Below are 12,350 nucleotides of genomic sequence, written 5' to 3' on the forward strand. Positions count from 1 at the left end.
TTGGACAGGAGTTGGGAGGGAGGGGGAGGGGTAGATGCCGGTGGGCCGACAAGAGTGGGCGTGGCAACAGGAGCAGGGCTGGGGCTGCTGAGTGGTGGGGGTGCTGTGGAGGCGTGGAGGAGGAGTCAGAGGAGCATGGCCAGGGCATCGGGAGGAGGAGGAACAAGAGGAGGAACAAGAGGAGGAAGCGTTCCCTGCTCGCTGTGGAGGACACTTCCTGTCAGGTCTTAAAGCTGGAGTGGAGGAGGACGAGGAGGTGTTTGGAGGAGGTCTGTGGGTGGAGCCAGAGTCCCGCTGATGGGAGGTGAAGCTCCTGTCCATCAGCAGAGACAGTTCAGGGACAGACGGCTGGACTCTACGAGACTGAGAGGAAAAAGATGATGTCCTTTAGCACCTCCCTCTGGAGTTGTCCCTCAACTGCAGGTGCGGACTCACCTGTGGAGCATGAAGATGAGGACTCGGGGACGGACGTGGAGACAAGTCTTCATCTTCAACCCCAGAGTCTTGATCACTGACAGAGAGACCTGGACCAGAAGGAGGAACGCTGGGAGGGAGGGGCAAGAGAGGTAGAGAGAGAGAGAGAGAGAGATGAGTCCATCAGATCCAGGTCCAACCAAAGACACGGGTCAGGTCCTGGGCCGTACCTGTTGAAGGAGCTCTGCGCTTGCCTGAAGATCTCCACCTGTGGTCCCCGACCTACTGTCAGCTCACACTGCAGAATCTGACTCTCCACCAGCGCCACCTGCTGTTCCACAAGTTTCACTTCAGTCCACAAGAGAAGGAGTCAAACTGCAGAAGAACCGATGAAAGAACTGACCTGGTAGAGAGTGACACACTGGACAGCACTCCGCAGCTCACAGTCCAGCTGGAGCCCTGGTGCAGGTCCAGAAGCAGAACTAGGTTCAGGACCTGGAGTGGATCCAGGAGCCGGACGACACTGGAAGAACTGAGGAGTTCTGTGAGTGTCAGCGAACAGAACCAAGAGAAAGCAGCCGGTTTCTGACAAAACTCTGGAAAGAAGAAGAAGAAGAAGAACAAGAAGAGACCCTGATCAGAAAGTCACATGACCAGGAAACAGCTGTCAGGAGGCGGGCTCACCTGTCATGGAGGGCGGAGCTAAACAGGAACTTGAGGCACCAGGAGAAAACTTGAGGGTTGTAGATGTGTGTGACTCCACTAAGCCAGCTGTCAGGACACACACACACACACATATATATATATATATTAGTACAGTACAGAGTACACAAGTACAGTACAGTATAACATACTCCTATAGTAATGGAAATATCAGGCTGTTTTTCTTACATTAGTACTGCTGAGTTAGCAGATATAAAGAACTGAAGTAGTAACAGTGAAACAGGAGGATTTGACATGTGTGTTTGGTTTGACCAGAGGTGGCGCTGGTTACAGTCTGACTGGTCTTTATATAGAAAAGTGGAGAACCAGTTAGTTTTATCGACTTATTAAACGTGGCTCAGTTCTGACTCACAGTCCGACCAGTGGCAGCGTCGTAGCTTTGGGATCAGACTCCAGCAGCAGCAGCAGCTTCCTGTTCTGGTCCATGGTCAGGAACCTGCACCAACACATTAGAGTCCATCAGAACCAGGGCAGAAGAGTTAACGCCTCTGGAGGTCAACCGCAACGTGACCTCACCCTCTCTGACGGCTGGCGACGGGCTGCAGAGGGCGCCCCACACTGGTCAGGCTCCTCACCAGAGCCGTGGGAATGATGGGAACGGGTCGGACCGGTTGGACAACCAGAACCAGAGAGGGAGAAACGGCCAACCAGCTGAGAGTGAACGACGCCGAGTCGTCAGACTGAGAGCAGAAGACAAGAGTCTGGAGTCTGAGGAGCTGAGACAGATCCAGGGTCAGTCGACCGGTCAGGTACTGATGAAGGGCCTGAGGAGGAGGAGGAGGAGGAGGTGATGGAGGGGGAGGCAGGAGGACAGAACACCGACACAGCCTCTACCAACGTTCTGTGTTCTTCTCTGTGTCGATGACATCTGACCTGACGTTTTCTAACATCTGAATGAACTTCACCTTAAAGTTGTGATGAAGCTCAGCCTCTGATTGGACGACAGCGTCAGGCGTTTCCTGCTCTGTGGAGAACACACAGGGAACCAGGACGTCTCCAGGGAGAGGAGCAGAGGGAGCACGAGCGGAGGATCCCTTCTGGTCCCGACCTGGGTCAAACCGGTCCAGGCTGACCGTGAGCCCCTCCTCATCTGCCCAACACAGATGTCAGTCAAAATACAGTAAACACAAGAGGTAGAAGAACAGCACACAGGTCCACAGAACTGAGATCAAACAGATCAAACATCTGTGACGTCACAGACTTGGGACCGTCCACAGCTATAACCGTTTTTACATTGGTTTGATCAGTCATGTACAGTACCGGAGTCCACGGACACCGATCCAAGGAAGAAGCAGTGGAGGCGGGGCTTGTTGGTGTGACGGACATGACGCTGGGCCAGACGAAGAGCTTTCTCTGAGAGACGCAGCCGCGGGTTCCTAAACACACACGCAACACAAACACGTTTTTTTCTGGAGGAATGTTCTGAAATCCACTGGCGAAGTGTCACTAATAAAGCTCAGTGGCGCCCCCTGCTCTGCCGTTTACCTGCGTGAGCAGAGCTGCAGGCGGAGCTGGTCTCCTGCCGGACTGCAGTCCCACAGAGCTGATCTGGACTTGGGGAACCTCAGCATGTTGGTGGAGATTCTACAGAACGACAGTGAGAATGAAGGATCGTTTAAACCTGATTATAGTCTTAGTCAAACGACCAACACCTGCTGGAGTTGGAGTCGAACCCGGGACTAAAGTACATCTATCGCTCTGTTACTATTATTGTTATTTTACACCCACCTCCCAGTCACCGTCTCCGGGGTAAATACCTCCTCTAACAGTCCTGCCGGCAGAGCATGGAGCTTCACCGGGCAGCTCATCCCACCTTGACCGGCACAGCAGTACCTGGGCCTTGTCAGCCCAGCTGAGAAAACCCGCTGACGTCACAGAGCCTCGTTAACTTGCTGCTATTCGCTTCGACGGTTAGCTTTGTTAGCTTCAGCGCTGGAATCAAATAAAAACGTCAAGGGACAGAACCGCGCGTTCAATTAAAACCCCACAAACATAATCCGGAGTTCGGTTCAAGTTAATGGCTTTTACGTGACTCTATTTCTCGTCGCGGTAAATAAAACCCTGTCGAAGCAGTTTGACTGTGCCGCTGTTTCTCCGCCTCACTGGCGCGGTTGTGCTGCCAGCCAATAGGAAGCTCTGTCTTTGCCAGACTGACAAATGGCGAGACAGCTCCAGTTGTGGCGTCTCTTCTTCGTGTGTAAATGACAGATTCAAGTTTCAGCAGCGCCACCACAGAAAATACACAAGTACTGATTTCAGAGGTAGAAATGAACTCGAGTAGAACAAACGACAAGAAGAACATCGTGTTGGTTTCAAACGGTAGCTTTTACTTCTGACTGTGGTGAGAGTGGAGATCCCAGGATGAAAGAATACCGACTGTTACGTTAACAAACACGTTCACACTGACTCAGTGTCTGTAAAGGAACGTCTGTACTGATGAACCCAGTGTTTAAACTAGTTAACAGCAGAGACAGGACAAATCAACCCTGACTCAGCCCTGAAGCAGGGCAGTAACCTACAAACTGACGCTTGTTTTGTCCAGGATAAAAGCTCAAATCCTGCTTCACATGTGTGTGTGGTTGTTATAGCGCTGCCCTCAGACCATCAGGTGAACTGATCAAATGACACTGTTTGTCTGTTGACGTACAGATGATCAATGATTCAAAGGTCAGTACGATGACTGTGCGTTCTGCTGGACACTGACCTGAGTTCTACAAAGAACGACTCGGCTAAACACACCGCTGTTAACCTGCTCAGGTAAAGAAACTTAACTTCAGTAGTTTTAACTTTTCTTTAGCAGACTTTGACTCTTCTTCTACGCTCTGGTACCAACCTGTCACTGTGTTAGTGGAGTCGTATGAATGCAGCCGACGCCAACATTCTTGGAGAAAAAATCACTCATTTTATCTCACAGCGACACAGGAGTTTCATGTCAACTGCTGCCTCCTGTGGTCAGTGTGTGTCACTGAAACAAATCTAAACAGGATTTTAAACTGTAAAACACGGCAGTAACAGATCTAAACTTAGTGATGAACTGTTGGAAGGACGTGTCCACGGACTCAGCGGTGGGTGAGTGGTTTTGTTGTGGAGTTGTGGACTCTCTAAAGTCAGAACCAAATCTGTTCTTGTTGACGCAGCATTGAGTATTTCTAATCCTGAATTATTTTTAAGGAGTAAAACAGGAGTGAGGTCAGTGAGGCAGACACTCTCACACTTCACTTCACTTCACTTCACTTCCTGCTGCTTTTACCGTTCAAAATCTACCGTTCAAAATCATTCCATTAGGTTTACTGCATTGACAGAAACGGGCCACAGGTGGCAGCAAATGGAAACAACTCACAGGTCACATGGTTTTAAATCTGTGATTAACATGATGGTATTTTCATTGGGATTTTATGTTCCATATAAAGTTCCATATTTTCTGTTTTTTTGTCGTCTTCAGTGTCACCAGAATGAGAGCTGCTGATTGGTTGTTAGCTGTGGCGCTCTTGCCACTTGCCTCCCTCGCCTTCAATCAGGATATCTGCAACGCCAAGCCCAAAGACCTGGCTCTGGAGCCGCGCTGCATCTTTCGCAGCCCTGAGTCCGATGACCTCGACACCGAGGCTTCCACCACACGAGGCGAGCCGGTTCCAGAGTCCACCAACCCCCGGGTCTGGGAGCTGTCGAAGGCCAACAGTCGCTTCGCCCTGTCACTTTACAAACAGCTGGTTGTCAGTAAGACAGCGGAGTCCAACATCTTCATGTCCCCCATCAGTGTCTCCACTGCCTTCGCCATGACCAAACTTGGAGCTTGCAACGAGACGTTGCGGCAGATTATGGAGGTCTGAAAGAACCTCCAAATAAGGAGCGAGCTAAAGGCTAGCTTGTCATGTCAAACTTGTCTGTCCTCACCGTCTGTCTCTGTCTCTGCAGGTCTTTCAGTTTGACACCATCAAAGAAAAGACGTCGGACCAGGTTCACTTCTTCTTCGCCAAACTCAACTGTCGTCTGTACAGGAAGAAGGGCGCCACCAGCGAGCTGGTCTCCGCCAACAGGCTCTTCGGAGACAAGTCCCTGGTCTTCAACGAGACCTATCAGAACATCAGCGAGACGGTGTACGGAGCCAAACTGCTTCCTCTGAATTTCAAGGTAACGTCCTGTCCAGTACTCTGACCACTGGGGGCTCCATTATCCGCAGTAACCCAGGTCTGTGCTGCAGGTGGACCCCAACAAGGCCCGGACCACCATCAACAACTGGATCGCCAATAAGACTGAGAACCGAATCCAGGACACGCTGCCAGAAGGAGCTCTGGACTCCACCACTGTTCTGGTCCTGGTCAACACCATCTACTTCAAGGTCCCAGACTGAGGTCCAACCGGAGCCTCCTCTCTCTATTCTTGTAGTTGTTCTGAAGGCAAATCTTGAACTGGTATTCTGGTACTACCAGAACCCAGAACCTGCTCTGGATCCTAACTTGTCCACTGGTACCCACTGTGTCTTTCAGGGTCAGTGGAAAAACAAGTTCAACAACGACAACGTGTTTCAGGAGGATTTCCACGTCAGCACCAGCAGAACCTGCCCAGTCAGCATGATGTACCAGGAGAACCGATTCAGGTACAAGTATTTCCCGGAGGATCAGGTCCAGGTGCTGGAGATGCCGTACCGCGGAGACGACATCACCATGGTCATCATTCTGCCCAGCAAAGGAGTGGCCCTCAGTCAGGTAGGTCCAGTCTCTGACCACTGACCGCCGGTCGGTGCTGCACCACAGTGATGTCCCGTGTGACTGCAGGTGGAGGCCATTTTGGACCTGGACAAACTCAACCACTGGTTCAGGAACATGCAGGAGACCAGTGTGACGGTGCAGGTCCCTCGATTCAGACTGGACGACAGTTTCGCCCTGAAGAAGGAGCTGCAGGCCATGGGTCTGACCCACCTCTTCAGTCCAGACCAGGCCAGTCTGCCAGGTAACGTGATCCACCTAAGTCCACCTGAGCTGAGGTCAAGTCCGAGCCGCTCTGGACCTGTCTGTCGTTTCAGGGATGCTGGAGGACGGCAGCGACGGTCTCTTCATCTCAGACGCCTACCACAAGGCTTTTCTGGAGGTAAATCGGTTCCTGATGGGAGGACAGATCAGGTCCCTGGTTCTGGTTCTGTGTCTTGACTGTTGTGTTTCTGGGTCTGCAGGTGAATGAGGAAGGCAGCGAGGCGGCGGCCTCCACGGCCGTGGTCGCCATCGGACGCTCCCTGAACCTGGACCGTCAGGTCTTCCTGGCCAACCGTCCGTTCCTGCTGGTCATCAGGGAGTCCACCATCAACACGCTGCTGTTCACCGGCCGAGTGGCCGACCCCTGTGGCCAATGACCGGCCGGCGTGGACCCCGCAGCCCACAACGGACTCAACCTCGACCAACGAGAAGTCGTCTCCACCCGTTCTCTGTCACCTGGTAACTGTAGACCAGCGTCTAGCGGAGAACAAAGAACACGGTCCCTGGTACCGGTTTGTGTAACCACATAAGTTCTGATCTGACTCATGTAAATATGGTTCTGTCTTACAAATACAATTTTCTCCCACCATAAGAACTCTGGTGTTTTTTCAGGGATTATAAAGTACTCAGTACTAATCAAACGCAGTAACAGGAAGGCCATACAGTGGAGCAGTGTTTACAGCTGCTGCCTTCCAGCAAAAAACCACAGTGTGTGTGTGTGTGTGTGTAAACTGGTCTGGTGAAAAAAGAAAACTGGACTCGTCTCAGGTTCACACTTCAAGTGCTTTATTCCTTTCATCTTTTCTTTACCAATTCATTTTTTTGTGATGGACATGTGACCAGTGTCGGTCATGTGACCAGTGAGTGATAGTGGTCATAGTGGAAGGAGCATCTTCACATTTTGGACGGCGGCGTCGGCGGAGTCGTCGTCGTCATCCGTACCTGTGCTGAAGACCAGGATGTTTTCACAGTTTTCACAACGAGGAAGAGTGGGATCAACTCTGGCTGCTCTGGTTCTACACCGTCCGACTCCGTCTGGAATCAAATCTGGTTTCGTCTGATCCAACTGTTCCCTTTTTTGCCTTTTCACTGTACAGAGGTGCACCAGGTGCCGTGACCACCTGGACCAGCAGTGGCCTTTAACAGGACACACTGGTCCAGACCGCTTTAAACCAGTTCATGATAAACTGAATCGAATCCTCACGTATTCACGCTGGTCTAAAACAGTGTGGACAATCAGTTGAGGTCATTTCACACCAGTTCACTTCAACGACTGGACCGGTCCAAACTGGATCAAACCAGTTAGGACCCAAAGACTCAGTTGATCCTGATTTTTCTGATCGTAGAAAAAACAACTGTGACTTAACCAGGATCTGCTGTCGACCGGTTCATACTGGTTTGAAGCAGCATGGACCGGACCACGAGCCTTCAGTTGACAATGATTAATGAAATATTTCTTCCTTAAATAAACAAAAGCAGAAAAGCATTTGTTCCTAATGATTAAAGTTCTTCTGGCAACAGTTCCATGAACCACCGACTCCAGTCTTCGTGTCTGCAGTGATGAAGAGTTTTTCAGAGCTGGGCAACATTCTGACTTTTTACACTTTCTACAGCTGTGAAAAACCTACAGCAACTTCTCTGTCTGTGCAAATCAGGTAAAAAACGAGTAAAAAACTTTTTATAAACAAACAAACAAAAACAAAAGAACAGGGTAAAAATGAGATCTGATTAAAAAGGCCTGGTAACAAACAGTACCACGTTCCTTTCAAAGGTTAAAAACCAAATGCAAAAAAGTCACATGGTAACATTCAAATTACGTTTTGCTTTTTGAAGCCACCAGGGGGCACAATAGCTTGGCTTCACATTGTCCTTAGGCCCAGTTTTTACAGCCGATGACTCACGACCTTTGACCTGCTGTATGACAGGCAACGGCCCAGTCACATTAGCGCATAAGTAGCTTACAGCTTTTGGCAAAAGCAACTGGTTTCCAACAAAGATTAGGTGAAAGACAACAGTTAGCAATTAAGTTTGGAATTTACTAGAAGTGACATTAAGCTAATGTCAAGTGACTGTGATTCACTACATGCTAACCACAAGCAGTTAACTGTAAACCAACCGTACACTAATTGTAATCATTAGTTCCACTGAAGCTAACTGTAACATATAGTTAGCCTAGCAAGTGTTTTTCATTCAACTGTACATATCTAAACACAAGCTAACTGTTAGACAGCTGCTTGTATCAATAGCTGTAAGCTAACTATACCAAAGCAAAATCCAAGTTAAACCCAAACTTTTACTGTAAACCCAATACAGTTTGGCTACAGTGTTACTGTAAGATAGCCACATGCTAACCCCAAGGTCACTTTTCAGTTTTTTTTCTAAAATACGCTGCCTCTGAGATAAATATCAGCTAATCAGAACACTCCTGTTTTAGACAGTTCTCAAAGCTGTGCAAGTAAATTATAAACTAGCTTAAAGCTAATAATATTTGTCATATAACTATAAGCTAACTATAAGGTACAAGGTATCTACAAACAACAGGACGTGGACCCAGTGTTAACTTATCCAAGCTCGTCGTTCTCAGTGTTAGCTCTGATGGAGCTAAAGAAAACAAACGTTCCTGACACGTACTTTTCCAAGGACTTGGTACTAGTGACCGGGTTGACCAGGTTTTGGACCAGTTCAGTCGTACAGTACTGTCTGATCCACTTTTGTGAAAACATAGTTCAGAATTTATGACAGCAAAAGTTTTCATGTTGCCCAGCTCGTAGTTCTTCATCGCTCGCTGACTCTTTTTTTTTTTTTTTTGTCGATGTTTATTTACACTGAGGTTTAGTTGTTAGCGTCCTGCTACGTTGGAAAAGGTAAAAGTCCGCATGAATAAATGAATGGAAACAGTCTGAATACCTGATAGTTCCTGGTTTAGCCTGAAGAGGGAGTACGGCAGCTGCAGCGTAGAGGCGGCAGCAGCAGTAGCAGCAGTGCATTCTGGTCAGATTCTGGAGTCTTAGCCAGCCGGAGTGAGGACAGAGGTGGCTAGCATGACTTGCATAAAAATCCACTGAGAAAGTTATTCACAGCTGTGTAGAAAAAGAGTTCCTACCTGTGTGGTACGTGGGAAGGAACTTGCTAACCTTATTGATCGTAGTCCTTTAATATGTTTGATAATAGAGCGGTTTTTCAGATTTCTTTTTATATATATATATATATATAAAACAGTTCCATCTCTGACCTGTCCCTCCCTGATAAGTGCTCACGTTGTTTTGGTGCTGCCAACATTGGCCAAATCTTTCCTTTGGAGGCCAGATCCATTCAACATATATGGTCTGGCAACTACATCCATCTGGTCTGACCTGGTCCTGGTCCTGGTCCGGGACCGGGTCCGGGTCCTGTCTCTGTGAGATCTCAGTCATTAAGGATTCATTAAATCTACTGCACATTCTCGATTTAAACCGATTCATCCATCGGTGCTCAAATAAACTTCAATAATTTGGGAAAGCTAATAGCATGTTAGCTTATCAGGCTAGCTCCATTGCAGTAATAAAGTGAATTATTGCTAACGTCATCATGTAAATTAAGATCTTAAATCTTTCTCGTTAACCATAAATGTTTGAGCTTCAAACCCAACTAATTCACCTTAACTAACCGGCGTCTACGTCTACTGCCCTCTGGTGACGAGCTCGTTTTTAGTCACATCTAGTACGAAGGCTGGGAGCCAAACGAACCGACTTGGCCAGAGCAGGAGATTTAATGCATCACTTTCGATATGGATCAGGTATCGATTGTAAGGTATTGATTATAATCCATCGGACGTCAATATTTTTCCATCTCATAAATTGTCAGAGCAAAAAAGTGTCAAAAAGTCAAAAACCAAAAAAAAAAAAACACAGAGAGAAGAAGTGACAGGAGACATGCTTCCTGTGTAGAAAAGTCTCTGAGAAGACTGACGGCGTTCTGTGAGTGAGTGGGTCAGAGCGCCCCCCGGCGGTGCTGTGCTGTACTGCAGCAGCAGCTGTATTGCGTAGTGATGAGAGGTAAGTGAGCTGTAGCTTATCTGAGGTTTGAGTTGATTTTTCCTGCTGCCAGTCTGTGCTGGACCGTGGTCTGGACTGACGCAGACCTGGTCTCAGACGGGGGACAACAGACACAGGGTCCAGTGTGATCAGAGTTACTGATGCAATACTTCCAGATCTTTTAAACCTCTAAATGCTAAGCTAACATGGGGTCTTTTTGAAGACCTCCAGGTCAACGTGGAGACTACCCCGCTGCCCCCGTCAGGGGCAAATGGATGTAGCTGCTGCTGTACTTTGTCCAACCGTTAGCCGTTGTTTTCCAGCTCTTTCCTGGACAAACTCCTAGCTACAAACTAAATGTTAGCTAGACCTCGGCTGAATCTTCCGTTATTCTGTCGGAAATACTTTTCTGATACTTTTTACTACTTTGGTTTAAATGTATGTATTTGTATTACTGCTGTTTTTTTTCTAAATATATATTTAGCTCTTCTAGCCCCCTCGCAGCTAAATGTTAGCTAGGGGTGAGTTGAACAGACTTAAACGGAGGATGAACTCTGATCACAGCGTACCTTCGGTCTCTGTTCTCCGCGCCGTGGTGTTCTGTTAAAACAGGACGTGTTGAACCCTGCAGTGGATTGTCAGAAGGCAGAATCTGAAGTTTGGACTTTGTGAGAGTGAGGAGAGACTGGCACTGAGGAGTTTGGCTGAGCTTCACTGTAACAGGAGGAGCGGCGGGGGCAGGAGGACGCCCCCTGCTGTCTGAGGTGGTTGTGTGGCCTTTTCTTCCATCTTAAGCGTTATCAGTTCCGTTTGGTTCCTGAAGGTAGATGCGGTTTAAAGCAGAGAGAAATCTCAGTTCAGATTCTGGGCTGGAACCCAACACCCAACACCCAACACCCAGACCAGGACCCAGACCCAGACCAGGACCCAGACCAGGACCCTGTGTGGGTCAGTCGGGCCCAGTGGTGGAGACGGAGGCCTGAGGACCTTCGGAGTACTGCCCTCCTCCGACTCCAACACCGGCGGGCGTGGCCTCGGGCTCCTCCTGGCTGGGCGAGGCCTCGTGGCTGGCACCGCCCCTGGAGGTGACGGAGGTGGTGGTGGTCTCCGGGGACGCGCTGTGAGCCTCCTGCGGAGCACAGCCGGGGTGGTTCTTGCGGAAGTGCTGGTTGAGGATGGCCTGGAAGGGGAAGCTCTTCCCGCAGACGTTGCAGTGGAAGGGCTTGTTGCCCGTGTGCTTGCGGATGTGGTATTCCAGCTGGTCCTTGCGGGTGTACTTCTTCCCACAGATACGGCAGACGAACGGCGTGATTCCCATGTGGAGCCGCATGTGTCGGTCCAGACTCCCCTTCTGGTTGAAGGACTTACAGCAGTAAATGCAGGTGAGACGAGGGTTGTACCGGAACCACCGGTCGCCCACCTGCTCCCTCAGGTAGTCCTCGTACCCCCCCATGTCAAAGGCCGCGTGCTCCTCCCCCTGCCAAAACAAGACACCGTCACAGAGCCGTCAGCGGTGAGCGGTACCGTCCACTGAGGTGAGACGGCGGTGTTGGTTTACCTGTGAGCCCGTCTGTCCAGGATCGTCCACTCTGTGAGGAGACTCGCTCTTGGCTCGTTGACGCTCCGACCCAACGATGACCACACTTCCTGTGGGACTGAACCTGAGAGAACAAACACTAGTACATTAGAGCTGGGTCGGACCAGCACAGACCGGCTGACCGAACGAGACCTCTGGTCCAACCCACCTCTCCGTCTCACTGAAACTGGAAGAAGGTTGGAGTTTTTTGGCCCCCAGTGAGGCCCCTGGAGCTGAGAGCAACATGCTGCGTCCTGACGTGTCAATCATGACGGTGGAGCCCTCCTCCTCCCCCGGGCCCGCCTCCTCCTGCTGCTCCCCAGCTCCGATCCACTCTTCCATCCGCTCCGTTTTGATACGGACTCCGTCCACGCCGCCGCCGCCGCCCTCTTCTACGCTGCCACTGCGCTCCGGCTCGCCGCACGTCTCCACGTACCACTGTCCGGCCCGGTTGATGCGAAGGATCGGCTCTTTGCCTGTCCTGGTGCTGACGGTGGAGACGCCCCCTCCCCCCTCCACAGCCGGGGGTGGGCTCATGGGCTCTTCGATAGGACTGCCGGCGTCACGTGGCTCCACGCCGCCCTTCGGTCCCAGCAGTCGTAGGTGGTGCCCACCCCCCCCCCCCCCCCGCCCCCCGCCCCCCCCCCCCCCCCC

The 12,350-nt window shown here is 50.2% G+C and overlaps 3 protein-coding genes across 3 annotated transcripts in view; 1 reads left to right on the forward strand and 2 right to left on the reverse strand.

Annotated features, from left to right (window-relative positions):
* The window catches only part of stil (STIL centriolar assembly protein), a 6,544-nt gene extending 2,942 nt beyond the window's left edge, over positions 1–3,602 (reverse strand). The window contains exons 1-11 of the mRNA XM_025053367.1: positions 2,866–3,602; positions 2,623–2,721; positions 2,398–2,513; positions 2,043–2,227; positions 1,654–1,901; positions 1,490–1,573; positions 1,099–1,185; positions 818–1,010; positions 645–745; positions 436–544; positions 7–363 (exon numbers count right to left, since the gene is read on the reverse strand). Of these exons, the coding sequence (XP_024909135.1) occupies positions 7–363; positions 436–544; positions 645–745; positions 818–1,010; positions 1,099–1,185; positions 1,490–1,573; positions 1,654–1,901; positions 2,043–2,227; positions 2,398–2,513; positions 2,623–2,721; positions 2,866–2,945 (1,659 nt within the window). The 5' untranslated portion in view covers positions 2,946–3,602. The remainder of the gene's footprint in view (positions 1–6; positions 364–435; positions 545–644; positions 746–817; positions 1,011–1,098; positions 1,186–1,489; positions 1,574–1,653; positions 1,902–2,042; positions 2,228–2,397; positions 2,514–2,622; positions 2,722–2,865) is intronic.
* Positions 3,603–3,754: 152 nt separating this feature from the next.
* serpinc1 (serpin peptidase inhibitor, clade C (antithrombin), member 1) lies at positions 3,755–6,699 on the forward strand. Its single transcript, XM_008329143.3, has 8 exons — positions 3,755–3,894; positions 4,580–4,961; positions 5,053–5,268; positions 5,339–5,476; positions 5,625–5,843; positions 5,913–6,087; positions 6,161–6,225; positions 6,308–6,699. Exons 2-8 carry the CDS (start codon positions 4,590–4,592, stop codon positions 6,482–6,484), a joined length of 1,362 nt encoding a protein of 453 aa, XP_008327365.1. The 5' UTR covers positions 3,755–3,894; positions 4,580–4,589; the 3' UTR covers positions 6,485–6,699.
* Positions 6,700–6,876: 177 nt separating this feature from the next.
* The window catches only part of zbtb37 (zinc finger and BTB domain containing 37), an 11,616-nt gene continuing 6,142 nt past the window's right edge, over positions 6,877–12,350 (reverse strand). The window contains exons 3-5 of the mRNA XM_008329131.3: positions 11,866–12,337; positions 11,679–11,781; positions 6,877–11,597 (exon numbers count right to left, since the gene is read on the reverse strand). Coding sequence (XP_008327353.1) covers positions 11,070–11,597; positions 11,679–11,781; positions 11,866–12,337 — 1,103 coding nt within the window. The 3' untranslated portion in view covers positions 6,877–11,069. The remainder of the gene's footprint in view (positions 11,598–11,678; positions 11,782–11,865; positions 12,338–12,350) is intronic.

Source organism: Cynoglossus semilaevis, chromosome 2 (genome assembly GCF_000523025.1).
Source record: "Cynoglossus semilaevis isolate Cse_v1.0 chromosome 2, Cse_v1.0, whole genome shotgun sequence".
Lineage (NCBI taxonomy): Eukaryota > Metazoa > Chordata > Actinopteri > Pleuronectiformes > Cynoglossidae > Cynoglossus > Cynoglossus semilaevis.

What these genes read in the sequence shown, in the direction of transcription:
- serpinc1 (XM_008329143.3), top strand. Translation starts at nt 4,590, where the DNA reads ATGAGAGCTGCTGATTGGTTGTTAGCTGTGGCGCTCTTGCCACTTGCC. An exon ending in TCAACACCATCTACTTCAAG is followed by an intron (nt 5,477 to 5,624) that starts GTCCCAGACTGA and finishes TGTGTCTTTCAG; the next exon opens with GGTCAGTGGAAAAACAAGTT. An exon ending in ACCACAAGGCTTTTCTGGAG is followed by an intron (nt 6,226 to 6,307) that starts GTAAATCGGTTC and finishes CTGGGTCTGCAG; the next exon opens with GTGAATGAGGAAGGCAGCGA.